This window comes from Nelumbo lutea, chromosome 4 (assembly GCF_056320005.1).
Source record: "Nelumbo lutea isolate HS-2025 chromosome 4, American lotus-T2T, whole genome shotgun sequence".
Taxonomy (NCBI): Eukaryota; Viridiplantae; Streptophyta; class Magnoliopsida; order Proteales; family Nelumbonaceae; genus Nelumbo; species Nelumbo lutea.
Genome location: NC_142687.1, coordinates 79,135,634 through 79,155,045, shown reverse-complemented (window position 1 = coordinate 79,155,045; position 19,412 = coordinate 79,135,634). Strand labels below are relative to the sequence as shown.

The window sequence follows — 19,412 nt, the reverse complement described above, 5'->3', positions numbered from 1 at the left end:
TCCTGCACACAACTCTCTACTCACACCCTACCCGCCTTGAATTGTACCACACATCCCCATTTTATTTATGAGATGTGCGGCTGCTGTATACCATGACAAGAGTGTGGGTAGAGAAAGTAAGTAGGAAATTTGGTCGCCATAAAGACAAGTTACAACTTCACCTTCATCTCTATCAGAAAAGCTCACAAACTTCTAGGGTAGAGATGTAATGTGAGCACAGCCCACTTTAGTAACGGGCCTGGTGGGTTATGCCAGCCTGGCACAAATATCTTAGGAGAGATGCCCAGCACGACCCAAGGCCCAGGCCCAGTAGGCACCAATCCGCAGAGCAGCACAATTTTTTTAAGCAAAATAAAAAATAATGAAATTTAAAATAAATTAACAAGATAGATAATAAATTAAAAAAAAATCGTAAAATTTTATTCTATGTAAATGTTGATGAATACAATTGTGTATATAAAACTAAAATAAGTAGGTTCTGCTGGCCCACGGGCAACGCGACCTGTTTTACACCTTTATTCTCATATTGGTTATTTTTGCACATGGCCTCAATTGGTAGACCAAACTCCAACACAAGTTCCAACTATGACTTAATCCTTTTATGTTGTCAAAATCCAAAAAAAAAAAAGAGTAAAACTCGGATTCACGGGCTTTGTTAGGTAAAATTAAAGCAATTCTTATGACATATTTTAAAATTAAATTTAAATGAATCTTAATTTGTTAAAGTTATTATTTTAAATGCATGAACTTTGTTAAGAAAAACTAAAGTAGGAGCCATAAGACATTTCAATTTGGGGAGAGCCAATCAAAGTCCAACCCAAGTATTCTTTTTAGGTTACGTATTGATGAATGTATTTGTATTGTTTCTAGATGGATTATAAATTAATTATTTTTAAAATTAATAAGCTATTATTATTTTTAAATGGGATTTTTATATTTTAATTTATTTTATATGAAATTTAAGTGAATTTTAAATTTTACTAATATGTATAACATAATAGTTTCATTACTGTTTTATTTTTTTAGTTATTATTAGATAAATTTGCATTAATTTTTATTGTTTTTAAGTGGACTTTAAGTTAATAAATGATTTTCATTATTTAAAAATGGAATTTAAATTACTAAAAATTAACTTTAAAACTAATAAAGTTTACTTTAAGTTATCACCTTACAAAATTAATTAATCTATTGTTTAATTAATAATTAAATGACTTTGAGTTATTACATTAATTAAATTAATAATTTTTATTATTATTTTAAATTGTGGGAGAAACTTTAGGACCAAATAACATACAACTTCCTTATAATCCTAGGAATGTTAGTATTTAAAAAAAGGGTAAATTCCACTTTAGTATCCTAAGTTTTGGAGGTAGTGTCAAGTTAATACTTGAACTTTCAAATTCGTCACTGCAGTATCTAAACTTTTAAAAAGTGTCAAATTGATCCCTGCCGTTAATCGACTGTTAGTTATTGATAAAAAATATCAAAACTATCCTTCAAAAGAAAATATCATTCATTGCCTTCTGCTTTGAGACTGAGTGTTTGAAATTCTGGACTAATGAAATCAATGTCTTCTACTTTAGATGATAAACCCACCTCTAACCAGAACGGGAAGAATTTTCCACTAAATAAACATCAAACCGGACCGAAATCTACTGTTTGGCACTGTTCACCTTCCTCCTTTGTTGGAAACAAACAGAGGGGGTGGCTACCCCTTTCATCTCCCACCTCTGTCACACTCTTTCTCCTCTCCTCTCTTCTTCTTCTTCTCGTTTCAACCTCTCTATTTATTCCCGAACGCCACTGTAACTTTATGGCCTGGAGGCCTTCTTTTTGAGGCATAATTCTTTTTTATTAATATTTTAATTAAATTTAATTCCATTAAATTCCTGAACCGATAGTTGATGATTTTATTCTTTGATAGTTTACTCAAAAAAACTGTTACCAGAAACCAAAGAGCTCAATGTTTCCTTTTATTCTACTCGAACTCCTGGGTTTCAGTTTCAGACTTGCTCCGAAGCATTTTCCACCTCTTTGCTCGTCCTTCTGAAGAAAGAGCTTCATCTTCTCTTTCGGGATCGACGTAGTCAAACAATTATCCATCTCTGGCTCTATTGAATCCAATCTCTTTCAATCCTTCCGGAATCATCAATAAGGTCAAATTAAAGCAAACCGTGGGGAATTACAGTCATTTGCAACAAATTGCCTCTTTCCCATTGAAAGCTTTACCCATGAGACCAGGCCTCTTCCTTCTATCCTTCTCCCTTCCCAGAGTTCTCACACGACCTGGAAACAAAAATAAAACATCGAACCTGAGTTACGAAACCAGAAGTCTGGCTAGTTGCAGAAAATTAAAATAGCATGAGCTTGATACAAATTCTGAAACAAAATCTAGAGAACCCACTTCTGGGGTAATGAATTTAATGTATTATTCTGTGTAAAAACGATTTTACTATACAAATAATCCTGCAAACTCATTCAACAAATCACTTATCAGCTAAATGTATTATCTTTGGAAGTAACCCACTTGTTGAGCTAATGAACTTCATTGAAAAAACGAGGAACAGGAGAATTTTATGTGCACAGTTAAATACAAGAAAAAAAAGGAATTTGCTGGACAAAATCTAATGGATTTTTGTATTTTTTGACAATTTTTTTTTTTTTTCATTTACAAATCTCTTCTTTTGGTTTTGCTGTTTCCCTCTCTAATTAGTGATTGATTTTGGTATTTTTCCCCCTCTTGGAAACTGGAATGGTCATGCGTAGTTTTAGTATCATAGCTCGAAAGGCACAATTTCGAGTTTACTCGGAAGATCTGGAGCAGGTCACTGAACATCTACCAGACCGACAGCAAGCAATTGCCGACAAAGCCAACCTGAATCCAAGCTTCCTTTCTTTAGAACTAGAACAACAGTTGACAAAAAATCAGGGTTTCGTTAATCTCATGAATTGTACCTAGTCCAGAATCTCAAACACCTCAATCAATTTAATCTCAAGGCTGAAGGGTAGTTTTAATATTTTCAACAGATAATTAATGGCCGGTTAACGACAGGGACTAACTTGACACTTTTTAAAAGTTTAGGTACTATAGCGACACATTTGGAAGTTCAAGTATTAACTTGACACTACCCCTAAAGCTCAAGGGTATTAAAGTGAAATTCTCTTAAAAAAAACAAAAAATTTAAAAAACCAAAAAATATATAAAAAGAATGAGAGAGGATGTGGAAGTTGAAGATTGTGCTTTAGCTTTTAGATATATAGAATAGATTCTTTGTAATTAAACTCATAGATGAATTCTTAGCCCTTTCATTTTAGCTTTCCTTGCTCTCTCATTAATCCACCTCATCGCTTCCTTCTCTTCTCATAATGACACCTCAGCAGGACTGACCCACTTAACCCTTCATAACTCTTAATCGTGAAAAACAGGCTCTCTTTATCCGTAGAAACCAATCCCATTCACCATTTTGGAAATGGGTTTGGATGATAAAGTTCTCTTTATCCCTGGAAACAAACTCCATTGACAAAAATATTGCTCTATTTCTTCCTTCTTCCCTCACTATTTTGGAAACACCAGATAATAGGTTCATGGTTTACTCTCTATCCCTCGGTTTTTTTTTTTTTTCCTACCCTCTTCCTTCATCAGTGTTTTTTTTCTTCCATCGTCTCTCACCTTATTGGACTAAAAATCAGGGTGAGGCAGGTTACTATGAAGCAGGGGCAAATTGATCCACTCACGTTGCAGCACTTTGGTCTCCTCCATTATTAAGAATATACTCACTTTTAGGTTTGTCATCACACCAAGTTTTCAGTGGGTTTTGATGCAAATAATGGACAAACCAGTCTTTTGGTCTCTGGCTGCCAAATCTCTGTGAAACGACCAGGGATGTTAACCGATCTCCTTTCTCACTGAACTGTTAAATTAGATGTTAGCCACTTAAATTTTCTCATCCCCCGTATATTTATTATATATTTATATATATTAAACAATACATTTTCAATAATTATGTATAAATCTATTTTTGTTTTGTTATTTAGCAGAAAATTTTTAATAATTAGTGAAGATTAAACTACTGTTATTTAACTTTTTAAATTTAGTTTATTGTACCTATTGTATGTTTGTTATAATTCATTGGTTAATGTTTAATTATTTATAAGAGATTAAACTATTATTTGAGATTACACTATTTATGACTAATTTATATATTTTTTAGTATTTATTGTAATTTTGTAGTTATTGTTTTTTATTAGTATTGTATTTTCATTATCAATATATTTTCAATAATTATGTTTTTTCACTATAAATTTTCAATAATTATTAGAGATTAAACTATTGTTATTTATTAGAGATTATACTAATTTAGCTGAAATTAAGAATGTCTACAAGTTGGTTCAATTCGGTCATAGGCATTTTGGCCAACCAAATTGACCCGGTAAAGTTGGGGGAATTGGTCACTCAAAACCATTAGTGAAATCAACCAGCTCGGATTGTACCAATTTGGGTCGATTTTGGTCACTCAATTCAAAAAATTCAAACTAAAAATTAAATTTAAATTAAAAAACACAATAGCATTATTAAAAATAAATTTAAAATTTAAATTTATCATATAAAATGTTTTAGACTAAGAAATATAATCATTTTACCACCTTCGTATATTTAAAATTATATGAACAATATAAAATATTAATATATATCTATGGTTGAGTCATTTCATTTTGCTCAATTTACAAATGGCTAAAGCGAACTGATCCAACCTGGTTGGGTTGGGAAATTGTTGAACCAAAGTTGATCGAAAATACTAAAAACTCGACTAACTCGAGTCAAGTTGATTGGATTCATCAGTTTGTTGAACAACCTTAGCTGAAATTAATTATTATTTTTGTATTGTAAAAATATTAAAAAAAGTATATAAAATATAAGTAATTATTAATTATTTAAAAATTAAAAATATAAAACAATTGTATACTCCGATATGTTTTCTATTGTTTAACTTTCGCTTAACAAATCCCATGCATCGCACGGGTCCCTACTAATTTATCACTAATACTGCTTTTGGTTTAATAGAAAATATGAGAGAAACAAAAAGTTGACGGAAAATTCTTAAAGTGATTTTTTAATAACTTTCCCTCCACTTTCAGTTTCTTTTATTTTCTATCAAACCAAAAACTTACAACAGTAGTTATGAATATTGAATAAAGTAAAAAAAAAAACAAGAGAGAGAGAGAAGAATCTCACTCTTACAAAGAAAGAAAGCTTTAGCAGTCAGTTTCTATTTAAATTTTAATATGTATATAAACCATGAACTACTTCAATGAAAGCAGAGATACAAAAGAAGTATAAAAGCTAGTTTGTGACTGTAAAGACATTTGCAGTAAGTCAAGGCAACTACCAATTTCAATACTTTTTTTTTGACAAGTCCCAATATCAATACAAATTGCGAGGACAATACAAAGATAGATGACATTAATGAGACCTCATCACTGACCAAATCCCTGAATGTACAGCAGTTAAAGATCAATCTCAAGATGGAAGGGCACACGTCATTAAATCATGAAGCAAATTTTATCAGATTTTGTTTGATGATGGCATCTTCAAAACCCTAGTGCCTGAAAATGATCCCAGTACAATTTCCATAAGTAAAGCTTATTGAAGTTAATTCCTCTATTTGTTAGTGTTTATAATTCAAGTAAAACGCCATGAGTAATGGCATCTTCCTTGTCCATTGGCAATTAAAAGAGCCAGTAGGCACAAAAATGCCAACACTATGACTGCACAGGCTACAAGCCTTTATAAGCACAAGACGACAAAGGTTGAACAAGACAAATTTTGCTAAAAAGATACATAATGATTAACTTTTGTTCCTTTGATCTTTAAAGACTCATAACCTTTGCAATTGCAGCTGAAAGCATTAAGCATACAACTTGCCATGAGTCAAATTTGTTAGATGAACATAATAATCCAAAAACAAGGCCTTTTCCAAACTAAAAGCACTCAAAAAGGCTAAGATCATATAGGCGGTATATTTAAGAGCCCCTCTATGTGGTTACCGAGATCATAATTTCTGCTATTGATGTTTATAGGGTACTTAGTTTGCAAAGGAATGTACAATAGAGCAACCTAAGCCATTGATTTGACATAAATATGTTTATAAAGAGTGTACAATTTACATCTAATATCTAACAAAAAAATCATTTTTTTACACATCCAGTTGGATTTATGCATATTGCTTTTTAAGAAGAGAACTAAGAACGAATGAAATCCTAGCAGGGTCAATAAATCACAAAAGTTCAACTATGCTGCTTCATCAATTTACGGCATAAGAAAGTCAAATGCCTAATCTCATGCCTCGGAATTTTTAAGAGATGAGTTTGCATATGTAGGTCAAGAGGGGTGTTAGTATTATTGTGTGAGATAAAGGTCTTTATATTGCATGGAAGTATTAAATCCAGCTAAAAGAAATCAGAATCAAGTGCTGAAAGACCATACCTTAGAAGCCCTGACCCATTTTCCATCAATCCAGTCGTAATGAACCCTCAGGTCTGAATGTTTAAACTCCAATTCCTCGTTTGTGTTCCTGAAGTAAACTATGTACTTTGATCTACTAGTAACTTTGGAAATCACACCCACCCACCATCCATCTTTGTAGAGAGCATCAACTTCTTCAAGTCGACCGAAACTGTCAACCTTTGTTTCAGGAGGCAGTGGCCTGATGTGTGCAGTATCTGCAACTTCTCTCAAGGGTTTTCCCTTATCAGTGATTAGGGTTTGGTACTCAACTGTATACTTATTCTTCCCTGATGCTTTGACAATGGTTGCAGTGAACCAAACGCCTTGGAAACCTTCTTCATTGCTGCTAACCTCTACCAGTGTTCCCTTGTCGTACTTATCATCTGAATTAGATGGTGTACTATCTAAGTCAAGCTGGGAAAAAAAGAAAGAGCAAGTGAATGAAACAAAAAGAATGGAAAGGTAGCTAATATTTGATAGAAGACCTGTCTTTTTTTTTTTTTTAATTGGGGTGAGAGGTGGAATCCAGTGAGCACTAGAAGGATTATGCAGAAGTTGATCTAGAATGTGTAATACGTAAAATTCATAGACCATAAATCCTCCAGTTACGAAAACTGTTGAATTGCAAATGCCAGGCATGCTACGCTTTATTCTTTCCTTCTTTTAAATAACTATCATGCCACTTCCCTCAATTGCCAATATCTCATACTGAACTACTATAGTTATATGTACTAATATTGCAATACAATGACAATAATAGTGTCCAACATGCAGAAGATAATCTTTATTTGTATAAAGTATGTAGAAACATGAATGCACATATCTCTGGAAAGTACAGAGATTACAAGATTCCATAGAAGAAGACTATACTATCAATCAAAAAGAACAAAGTAGAAGACCGGAGTGCAAAAGTAACAACTTACAAAAAAAATTTACTCAAAGACAGGAGCTGCAAACTTAACCGGGAACCAGATCCCTTGGACAATGCTTAGCAACCCTATGTAAGACTAAGTGATAATGTAGAAAACTTTTCTTGATTTATTTATTTATTTATTTTTGGGCTGGGGGTGATGGAATGGAGTGCTCCATTCAGTCGGTCACACTTCTGCCTGCTACATTTTTAGCTCCTTTTGACATAGAGAGAAATTTAATATCTCAAGTAGAAAAAAAATTAGGGGATCATTTTAACTCCTCAACAATGACTACTACATCTAATTTTTTTTTTGATAATTATGACTACTACATCTAATTCAAAGATGACTGTCCATCCCTATAGCAACATCTTCCAATATCCTCTTCCCGCCCCCCAATCTGATTCAAAGGTGAACGTGTTTGGTAGACAAGCAATGAAAGGGATTTTTTACTATCGATGACTGGCATTACTGCTGTAAGAAAACACTATTCGATTCTAGGTCAAAGTAGAGAAGAAGAAAAGAAAGAAGAAGAAGAAGAAGAAGAAGAAGAAGAAGAAGTGAAGAGAAGAAGAGTTCAGCCAGATTAGGAAGGAGAAAAATCAGTCCTCCCTAGCCGACCCACTTGTATTTATTTCAAATAATAAAGTTACAAGAAAGACCATATTGTCCCTCATGAAAGATGGGACACATAACTTAGACATAAATAAAATAGACCTTTCACTCTCAAACAGATAAACCAAAAAGACCAAAAAACCCCTGATTCGTGTATTCTAACACTCCCCCTCAAGCTGGAGAGTATATGTCATATAGTCCCAGCTTGTCACAAATATAATCTACTCTGCCCCGAGACAATCCCTTTGTAAAGAGATCTACCCACTCATTTCCTGAGCTCACATGAGATGTGGTTATCACTCCACTTATCACTTTCTCTCTTACGAAGTGATAATCAACCTCAATATGCTTAGTTCTCTCATGGAAGACTGGGTTGGAAGAGATGCGAACAACAACATGGTTATTACAATATAGTTTCATGGGTTTATCAACTAAGAATCCCATCTCTTGTAGCAAGTTCTTCAACCATAGTAGTTCACATGTGGTATGAGCCATAGTCCTGTACTCAACTTCTGCACTACTCCTTGCCACCACTATTTGTTTCTTGCTCTTCCAAGTTACAAGATTGCCACCAAGGAAAGTACAATACCCTGTAGTTGATCTCCTATCTGATATAGAACCAGCCCAATCAGCATCTGTGTACCCTACTATCTCAAGGGTCCCTCCACTCCGGTATAGCAAACCACGACTTGGAGCACCCTTCGGGTACCTAACAATCCTTAGAACTGCTTCCCAATGAAGAATCTGAGGATGTTGCATAAACTGAGAAATCATACTCACAGCAAATGATATATCTAGTTGGGTAATGGTCAGGTAATTCAACTTTCCCACCAACTAGGGCTATTCACGGGTCGGGTTGGATCGGTTTACTGGGGTTTTCCCAACCTGGTCGGGTTATCTGAGATGGAAACCGAAACCGACCAAGTGCTAAGCAAAACCGACCTAGTCGGTTTGAGTCGGGTTGGGTCGGTTCGGGTCGATTTCGTTTGCTCCTGTACAAAAAGGACATAGAATCCTAGAAGGAAATATCTATTCTAAAAACTGAAAACTGAAGTTTTTAAGATATTTTCTGGAAATATATTTAAAAAGTTAGAATTAGAATAGAAGACAAAAGTTATCAAGAAAATAGAAAGTCAAACTGTTTTATAGAAAGAATGCTGAAATTTGTATATTTCAAGAAACTTTCTAAGTTCTAATCTAAGTAAAAAATGACACCTAATTCAAATTGTAATTGCCTAATTGGTTGCCTATTTGGTGTAAAAGACTATAGAAACTAGGATAGAGACAAGTTAGTTAAATAGGAACTAGAAGACTAGGTTAGGTTGTAATTAGGAATTGGGATAGAGGCAACTTAGTTAAGTATGAACTAAGTCAGTTCGATTTGAATCGATTTTGGTTTTCTTGTCGGGTCGGTTTCGGTTTCCACACAAGAAAATCGAAACCGACCCGAACCATCGGTTTATGAATTTGTACAACCCGAAACCGACCGGTGCTTATGAAAACCCAGCCAACTAGGGTTGGGTCGGTCCAAGTTGGTCAGTTTGGTCGGGCTTGGCCTTCTTATGAACAGCCCGACCACCAACCTCCTGTATCTTCCAGGATCATCAAACTCTTCACCTGCATCAACACTCAACTTGGCATTGAGTTCCATAGGAGTCTCTGCTGGTTTAGCACCTAACAGCCCTGTTTCTTCAAGTAGGTCGAGAACATATTTTCAAGTTAATTCCATGTTCTGACCTTGCAACCTCTATTCCTAGGAAGTACTTCAACTTACCCAAATCTTTCGCATTGAAGTGGTCCTGTAGGAATTTCAACTTGTCGACTCCGTTACTATCACTCCCAGTTATGACAATATCATCCACATACACCACTAGCAAGATTTTCCCATCTTTTGAATCATGGCTAAACACAGAATGGTCTACCTGACACTGTTTCATCCCAAAGTCTTTCACCACTTCACTGAACCTGCCAAACCAAGCACGTGAAGATTGTTTCAGTCCATAAATTGCCTTTTTGAGTCTATAAACCTTACCATCCTCCTCCTGAGCAACAAACCCTAGTGGTTGCTCCATATATACTTCCTAAATGAGATCACCATGTAGGAAAGCATTTTTATGTCAAATTGTGCAAGAGGCCAATCATACATAGCGGCTAATGAAATCAACACCCGAACTAAAACAATCTTAGCCACAGGAGAAAATGTCTCCATATAGTCCACACCATACAGTTGAGAATAGCCCTTGGCCACTAACCTAGCCTTCAATCGTTCCACACTGCCATCTGAAAGATACTTCACTGTGTAGACCCACTTACACCCAACAACATGCTTACCAGGAGGAAGAGCAGTGAGTTCCCATGTGTGATTGTGTTGTAGAGCAGAGAGTTCCTCTTCCATGGCTTGCCGCCACCTTGGTGAGGTAAGGGCTTCCTAGACAGTCTTGGGAATGGAAATAGATGACAGCAATGATATAAAGTTGCGATGAGAAGCAGACAAGTGAACAACTGAACCATAGTGTGAAATAGGATGAGAAGTACAAGTGTGTTTACCTTTCCGCATGGCAATAGGAAGATCAAGATCTGAGGGAGAAGAAGCAATGGCAAGATCTGTCGACAAGGGCTGAGTCGATGCTCTTCTATGGGTATACACTTGTGTGATTGGAGGCCTTTCAGTAGTAACTGGCATGGAAGGGGAATTTGCAGCAGGAATGGGAGCCACGGGAAGGGGATCCGCAACAAGGACAAGAAGAGGAACCATGGAGGAAGGAGAAGAAACCACAACATCTGAGAAGAAGGGAACTGATTCAAAGAAGGTGACATCAGAGCACACAAATGACTTATGGGTTATGGCACTTATACCCTTTCTGAGTCCTCGAATGGCCAAGAAATATACACTTAGTAGCTCGTGCATCTAACTTGTTCAAACTAGGCCCCAAGTGTTGAACAAAACAAACATATCCAAAGACTCTTGGGGTGAGAGGAAATGGAGACAATGTGGGAAACAACATCGACAAGGGGGATTGACTTCCAAGGATGGACATGGGCATCCGATCGATCAGAAAACAGGATGTGAGGACGGCATCACTCCAAAAATGTTTTGGGACATTCATATTGGGCATCAAGGACCGAGCAGTTTCAAGGGGATGTCGATTTTTTCCGTTCAGCTACACTGTTCTGTTGTGGGGTGTAGGCACAAGAAGTTTGATGAATTATCCCATGGTGCTCTAAGTATTGCTGAAATGATGTTGAGGTGTACTCTTTGGCATTATCGGAGCGAAGAATTTTAATATGAACACCAAATTGGGTGTGTATTTGAGCATGAAATTTTTGAAAGATAGAAAACAATTCACTGCGATCTTTCATAAGATAAATCCATGTCATCCTTGAAAAGTCATCAACAAAAATTACAAAATACTTATAGCCATTGTATGAAATCACTTTGATCGGACCCCAAACATCAGAATGAACTAAAGAAAAAGGACTCAAGACACGACTATCAACTCTTGGACTAAAAGAGACTTTATGATGTTTCCCAAGCTGACATGACTCACTAACCAAAGATGAAAGATGACTCAAGGAAGGAACCAACAACTTCAGAACCTTGAGAGATGGATGACCAAGTTTGCAGTGCCATTGAAGAGGAGTAAGAGACGACTGAAAAGCTACTGGAGGGCCACCCCCATCAAGGTAATACAATCCACCTACCTCATGCCCTCCACCAATCTTCATCCCCGTCTTGAGATCCTAAAACACACAAGAAGAGGGATAAAAGGTTATGGAACAGTTAAGATATTTGGTAAATCTACTAACAGACATAAGGTTAAAGGGGAACTTGGGAACATATAAAACAGATGATAAAGACAAGGAGGACAGATCAACATCACCAACACCACAGATGGGAGATGTAGAACCATTAGCAAGTGTAACTGTCTGAGATGTGGAAGGCCGAGAAAGAGAAGAAAATACATTATGAGTCCCAGACATATGTGTTAGACAGTTTTGTATGCCCTTAGCTTCAATAAAAATGATGTACTTTATGAGTTTATTGTAAATGAATAAAAGTGCATATTTGATTCATGTTCCCTTGGTATGTCACTATGTAATACCCTTAAACTGGACACTTAATGAGACTCGTGTTAGTTTAGAATGTTCACAGCCAGTGGATCGGTCTGGGGAGACCTATCCTGACAAGGTTGATACTGTGGTGCCACCAAGTCGGTTGGGGTGGCTTGTCTCAGCTACCGGGGTGAGACCCTAGGCACATACAGTGTAGGATTAATTGAATCTTTGAACTGGACCAGATTTCCAGTATTGCCCTGGACCTTGGAGATTGATGGACAAAACTAGAAAGTTACACCCGACCCCTAGACTCGATTATGATACTGCACTAGGTGTCGGATTGGGCTGTCTTTGATGTACCAATCAGTGAGATCCTTAGCGGGGGTCAAAACCTGGGTATATTGGGACAGTCTGAGAATTCATCTGAGTGGGTGATCATAGTGACAGGATCAGCCCCTTTGTCAGACAAAGGTAATGATCGGGGATGCACTCTCACTGATGGAAACCAAGACTGCCGGTAGCCGATTTCAATCGTTGATATTTGTTTTGCAAAATATATTTTATATGAGATATAAAAGTATATACATTATGGTTTTGAAATGATTTGCAAAAGGTTTTAATTCTCGGGATCCATATAAGCAAAGAGTGCAACATTGTTCCTTGTAACCGAGGGAGAAGTCCTCTCTTGTCGGGCAGTGTATGATCATTATGGGCTGAGAGGTTAAGTGTAAGGCCATTGAGGATAATACCTGATGGGCTAATCTTGCATCTGCCCACAGTCCCTAGGTGTTACAAGGTGGCTTGGCCTAGGGACCACTTAGGGTAAGTGTTGGGCCCATAGAGCCCATCTGATGGGTTTCAGGGGGTGCACTGTCCATAACAGTGTATTCAGCCAGGCCTTGTAACAAATGCTGGGCTGAACCCATGTGGCTAATGTGTAGATCAATGTTTGGGTCCCACGCCATACAAGGAAGCCCAACTGGGCAGCAGTTTGGAAGGATAAATGAATACATAACCTTAAATGGGCCTTAAGCCCATTTCAAACTGGGCTAATTTGATTAGTCACTTAAGAGGCGAATTTTGAGATGGATCAGCTGATAGGATTGGGCCCACACTCTATCCACTTAGAGAGTCCATGATCTAAATAAGATTTAGATCTGGAAACTTCCTAATTAGATTAGGAAATGACTGATCTAATCTGCAGATAAGATAAGGGTTATCCTTTATCTTAAAGGGACTTCTAATCCAGATATGATTTGGGTTAGCAACTCCTAATGGAATTAGGAGTTGATCCCTTTAAGTCTATAAAAGGAAGAGGGGGCGGCAGCCTTTAGACATCACAAACAAGCTACACACTCTTGTCTTCAGAGTTGAGATTTCTAGAAGAGAGAATTCTGCACCCTACAAATACTCTCTTGCCGCCTCCTTCTTGCAGTCGCCGCCTACAGTAGTTTGATCTCCAGTTCTTGGGAGAAATCAAGATTGGATCTTGATTCCAATCTTTTGGAGAACAGATTGGTGGGAGTTGTATTCACAGGCCGTCCAGGTGATTCTTGAGAAGGGTCAAGTTCTTTTGGAAGAACACTGTTGATTCTGCTCCACCCTGCACTGCACCATCTTCAGTGGGAGCAGATTTTGGATCCTTCCTTGGGCGTGAACACCTCCATTGGGAGATACTACTTCTCTGTATCAGGTATTATCTCTCCCTACTCCTTTTGGTTCAAATCTGGTTCAGTTTATGGTTCAAGAATGATCCTTGAAAATATGATTTTCTAAATGGGGAATTCGATTACCAGTTGAAGGAAGAGAAAAATTTTTGAAATTCGCCCCTAGTCTGCAATCTTTGGGCGTCCATGTGATGGATTTCCTATCCATTCAATATGGTCCGAGGCTCCGGAGTCAATGATCCAGTGTGGAGGGTTGGAAGCTAAATAAGCCATACCTGAATGGGCAAGAGTAGCGATGTTCTGCTGAGATGTCTGAAGGAACTGCTCATATACTGCATGGGGTACACTCACCATCTCCTTGCTAGAAGCATCAGTAGATGTGGAGAGGATCGGGTCAATTTGTTGACTTTCAATAGTTGTACCACTTCCTTTAGTCATAGCATGGTTAGCTCAAGTGTTGGGTGGACCACGTAAATCATAGCAGAAGTTAACCGTGTGCCCCCCTAAACCACAATGTGTACACTTCCTAGGGGCATTACTTCTTCCTTTACCATGACCTCCCCCTGAGTCTCGACCTCCACTCCGGCCACCAGCACATTTAAACATGGGACCAACACGGTTACCTGGAGGTCCACTACCACCACCACCACCTCTATTTCCATGGCCACCCCCTTTACTCACCACAAAACCAGATCTTTCCGAGAGAGAGAAATGCTCTACAGGCTCAATAGATGTCCTCTTAAGACGGGCAAAAACTTCTTCAAGTGAGGGAAGAGCAGACCCCCCCCAGTATTTGTGCTCGGACAGGCTCATACTCAGCCTTCAAACCCACCAGAAACCTTGTCACATCAAGTTGCTCACGCTGTTGTTGTTGAATTTGAACATCCGATGTTAGAGGATGATACACATTGAACTCATTTCGGATATTCCTCAAACTTGCATAGTATTCCTCCAAGCTTTGACTGCCTTGCTTCAGATTAAAGTACTCTTGGTGCAACTGATACACCCTAGTAGTATTGTCTTGTCCGGAGTATAGCTTCTTAGCATGATCCCAGATTTCTTTAGCTATATCTAGGAACATAAAGTTCACATTAATTTTTTGTTCCATGCTATTCCATAGCCATGTCATTATCTGTGCATCTCCCTGTTCCTAGTCATTGAACCCCGAAAAATCAGAGGAAGGTCTCTCCTCTCTCACATGTTTTACCCTTCTCTTGGCCTTTAAGAACACTTCCACAGATTTTGCCCATGGCACATAATTCTCACCATTCAACTTAATAGATGTCATTTGAACATTTAGGTAGTCTGGAGAAAGCACAACGCCAGTTTTGTTGTTATTCCCATCACCAATCGATGCCATCTTAACTAATTCACCTTCAAATATGCAACACAACCTCACGCACTTCCACAAAACTTATCTCACTTTCAGCACCACCAAATTCTTCAAATACACATTGCACATAAAACACTAAAGCTGAAATCACTCAGTCATTACACCAAACACCTTTACTGCACACTACAGAACCATTCACCCACCAAATATAAGGGCTGAAGTCACTTAGTCATTAAATCAAACACTTGTACTGCACACTGCAGAACTATTCTCACACCAGATACAAGGGTTCACTTTTAAATATTCAAAATCATCGATACACCATTCAACACAATACAACTACCACCACACCACTGCTGTCGTGAACTTCAACAGTCGAAAAAACCCTACTTTTAGCACACATATGAGGTAAAAATAGAGAAAAACAGGACTGATATGTATACTAGTCGCTCCAAACCTCCACAAGGAAAATTTTTGAACCAAAACACAGCATTCACAGTCCACTACTTGGGAAAAAGACAGCACTGTTCATACCTGTCCACAAACAGCCCTCTTCGCATCACAGAATAGAGGGCATCTAACACACCACTTCAACGACCACCACCACAGTAACTGGAGGCATACTCACCTCCAAAACCACAAAACGATGACTCCTTTCTGGCCCCTTGTCAAGCTTCCACTCAGGCTAGCAGAAATTTGAAGAAAGCTGAAATAGTTGGCGGCGAACCCAGGAAGAAGACAGCAGCAAGAAAGAATGAAAGGAGAACAAGGTTTTACTGCTCTGATACCATGTAAGAAAACCCTATTCAATTCTAGGTTAAAGTAGAGAAGAAGAAAAGAAAGAAGATGAAGAAGAAGAAGAAGAAGAAGAAGAAGAAGAAGAAGAAGAGAAGAGAAGAAGAGTTCGGCCACATTAGGAAGGAGAAAAATCAGTCCTCCCTGGCCAACCCACTTGTATTTATTTCAAATAATAGAGTTACAAGAAAGACCATATTGTCCCTCATGAAAGATGGGACACATAACTTAGACTTAAATAAAATAGACCTTTAACTCTCAAACAGATAAACCAAAAAGACCAAAATACCCCAGATTCGTGTATTCTAACAACTGTTGCTGCTTGTTTGCTTCAATCCATTAAATAGTCTTTGAATATAGTTGAAATAACTTGTGGTGGACTAGATTTTTCCTCCTGAAAGATGAAGTTCTGAGCCATCCATATATAAGTGCCAACAAGTTGAGGCAATTCTTGTAAGAGCCTTTGACTTATCTTCTGCCGAGACAAATTCAGAACTTCTCCATTGCAAACCCCCATAATGGAAAGAGCAGTCCTCAAAAGCATCAATGTCAATGGCAAGAAATGATCCAAACTCAAAAGGAAAAATCCTTGGCAAATGAGCATTTGACAAATAGGTGTTCAACCAATTCAGTCTTATCAAGACACAGAGGGTAGTTTCCCTTTATCATTTACTGATAAAAAAAGTTAAAAAAAAAATCTAGACACCGAGGACAAGAGTCATTAATGGAATTATGGAATTACCACACCATGGGGGGACTTCTAACCTGAGATCCTAAAACTCTACTGTACAAGACAATTTCGGCAGTTCTTTTTTTTTTAATTTCTGGCTGCCTGGCTTCACTTACCAAAAGAGGTAAGGATGTGAAAGGATTCACTCATAGGAACTTTTCTGGATTAAAAAAAAAAAACACCTAGGATCCTTGTAAAGGATGGAAAACAAAACAGGAATGTCCTTGAATTCTAAGAAAAAACAAAAAACAGGAACCTTTCCCTGAAGTTGTTTGATGGTAAACACAAAAGGAATAGCCTTCCACTTGACCGCAGAAATTTTTCAATGTAAAGAGACCAGTGGGTGTAATTCAGGATGCCAATCTGGCAAAGAGGTAAAAGTTATCCCAGGCAGTTTTGCAGAAGAGCTATTGGAAGAGAACCGTTGTAAAAATAATCATAGTTTAAGTAATCTTGCACAAGACCTTTCAGAGTGCCTTTTCAACCAGCTACCACAGCCATATACATGTAAATGTCGCGTGCAAAAGTAACCAAGCAAAAGGTGATAATTATAGTTGTTTCTTGATGCGTTGAAATTGTCTTCTTTTTTTTTATGATATTTTGTTCAAGTTTCAATGCAGCAGGTAGCTCGGCTGCTAGTTCTTGTTCACATCTAGTTTGGATATTTTAGGTTCAATCAAGTATTTTAGCATATATTGACTAGGAGATTCAGAGCCCACAAACAGCAACCAAGAAATGAAACAAAGAAAGTGAGAAACCGACGCTCTTGTCTCTTACTAAGTTCAGTCGTTTAATCTTCTTGTTTAATTATATATATAAGCAGAGGAAATAGGCAGTTACATTTGCTTCCAAACTCTGCAATTTAGCCACTTGCAACAAAACCAGGCAAGTAAATACCAAACACTTGCATTTTGCAAATACTCAAGAGATTACAAACCCATATCATTTTCCATAGCACAGGGTTGCATACCGATTGAATTAACAATTATCTAGCAAAAATATAACAGTAGTAGTCCAAAAATCGGAACTAAGAACCGAAACTAGAAAAAAGGAAATACAGAGAGAAGAAAGGTTTATTAAATTAAAAACAGAAGAAAAAAGAAACGAAAAGAAAGCAAAGAAAGCCGAAAAGACCTCCTTAAACAAAGAAAAGCTCTTAAACGTCAGTACCTGCACTTCTTTGGGGGGATTCCAGCTCCCATCGATCCATTCACGATGACGACGGAGATCATTCTTCCCGAATTCGATCTGCTCCTTCGTGCCCCTGAAGAACACCGAATATCTGGAATTATCAAGAACCTGGGTGACGATGCCTTCCCACCAAGCGTCGTTGTGAAACGCGTCGACCTCCTCGCTAAGTTTGAAGGTCGGATCGATATCTCGTGGAGGTCGAGGTCTCGCATTGACGACATTGACAAATTCTTTTAATGGCTTTGATTGGTCTTGCTCCTGCACTAGGTGAGAATACTCGATGTAGAGCTGTGGTTTGTTCTGTCTCCTCGTCACTGAGCGGAGTACTGTTGCCTCAAACCACGCTCCCCTAAAGCCATCGTCATCGCAGCAAACTTCAATTAGCGCTCCCCTGGGAAACTGGGTCTCTGCCATTTCTTTCTTTCTGTAACCCTAGAACAGCTAGTTGGAATGTTGGATTGCAGAATCAGAGAGAGAATAGTTTTGGTGTTATGAAGTTGTGAACATTGGCGGGAGAAATAAATGGGAGCCTTATATAACGGCGAGAAGACGAAAGATGATGGAGAGTTCGCAACTGACAACTGTCCATCCATATATTCAAAAGATGATTTGATTCATTTGAAGTATCACCGGGGATCCCGTATTTGGCGGGGCAAAGCAAAGATGATTGATATTGTAATATGATTCTGATTTTCTGCAACCAGGATTCAGGACTGATTCAGCTTCTCACAGAAATCAGAATTTACTTTTCCGGTTTTCTTGTGAAACAACAAATAATCAAACCACAGCTCTGCCCCCAGAGCCCAAGCCGGCCCCAAGGCAAAGTTGCGCATTCTGGGCTGGTCATCACGAATTTAACAGATTCTATTGCAGTGATCGCTCGATGGGGGATTCATTCTGACTTGTAAAGTATTATCATTTGGTTCAAAAACTTTGATATAATAAGTATCTAAATTGTTGTATTTGTTGTGGTTTTGGAAGGAAGATGCAAAACAGAGGAATCTTTTTCTTCCCTCCCTTTTCCATGTGTTTGTTTTATTTGTATTTGGGTGTTTTATACTTTTATGTAAAATTGTGTTTGCTGGTAATTTTTATTTTATATTTTAATTAGTACCACGGTATAAATAAAATGAGTGAACTATTTTTAATTTCTTATTTTTATTTTAAAAAGGGTAATTGTCCAAAATCCATCATCATTTCTTATCAATTCTTTTAAACTCACCATAATTTTTCAAAACCTTCAAAAGTCATCATATCAGTGACATAACCGTAAATTGACTAACGAGCATCATTAATTTACTATTTTACCCTTCATTATATTCGATCCATTTTGCAATATGCCAAAATTACCCTGTCATTCTTCAACCCAAAACCCTAACAATGAGAAAGCATTGGCCACTACTTTCTTCCTCCATCGGCCGCAACTTCTCCCTTCGTATGAGAACTTGAAGAACATGATGCATCTCCCATCAATTATCCTCATTGAGAGTCTTTCTTGCTATCAACCCAGAGTGTTCTTGCTCTCAACATCAAAGGTAGGTGCAAAGATAGACAATCATTCCAACGTCTCGGGGTTCCGCTTTCCTACTTTGCCACTTTGACCACTCAG

General features: G+C 37.6%; 1 protein-coding gene across 2 annotated transcripts; it reads right to left on the bottom strand.

The window, feature by feature from the left end:
- Positions 1 to 2,126: 2,126 nt before the first annotated feature.
- On the bottom strand, positions 2,127 to 18,759 carry LOC148861225 (agenet domain-containing protein). Of its 2 annotated transcripts, none has more exons than XM_088982152.1 (3): positions 17,783 to 18,370; positions 6,485 to 6,919; positions 2,127 to 2,286 (listed from the first exon to the last, which is right to left on the bottom strand). In XM_088982152.1, the coding sequence occupies exons 1-3, from the start codon at positions 18,215 to 18,217 to the stop codon at positions 2,278 to 2,280; spliced, it is 879 nt and encodes a 292-aa protein (XP_088838278.1). In that variant the 5' UTR covers positions 18,218 to 18,370; the 3' UTR covers positions 2,127 to 2,277. The 2 variants fall into 2 exon arrangements, with proteins under 2 accessions (XP_088838278.1, XP_088838277.1); XM_088982151.1 differs by lacking the exon at positions 2,127 to 2,286 and adding an exon at positions 5,236 to 5,604 and having other exon boundaries at positions 17,783 to 18,759.
- Between the last annotated feature and the right edge of the window lie 653 nt (positions 18,760 to 19,412).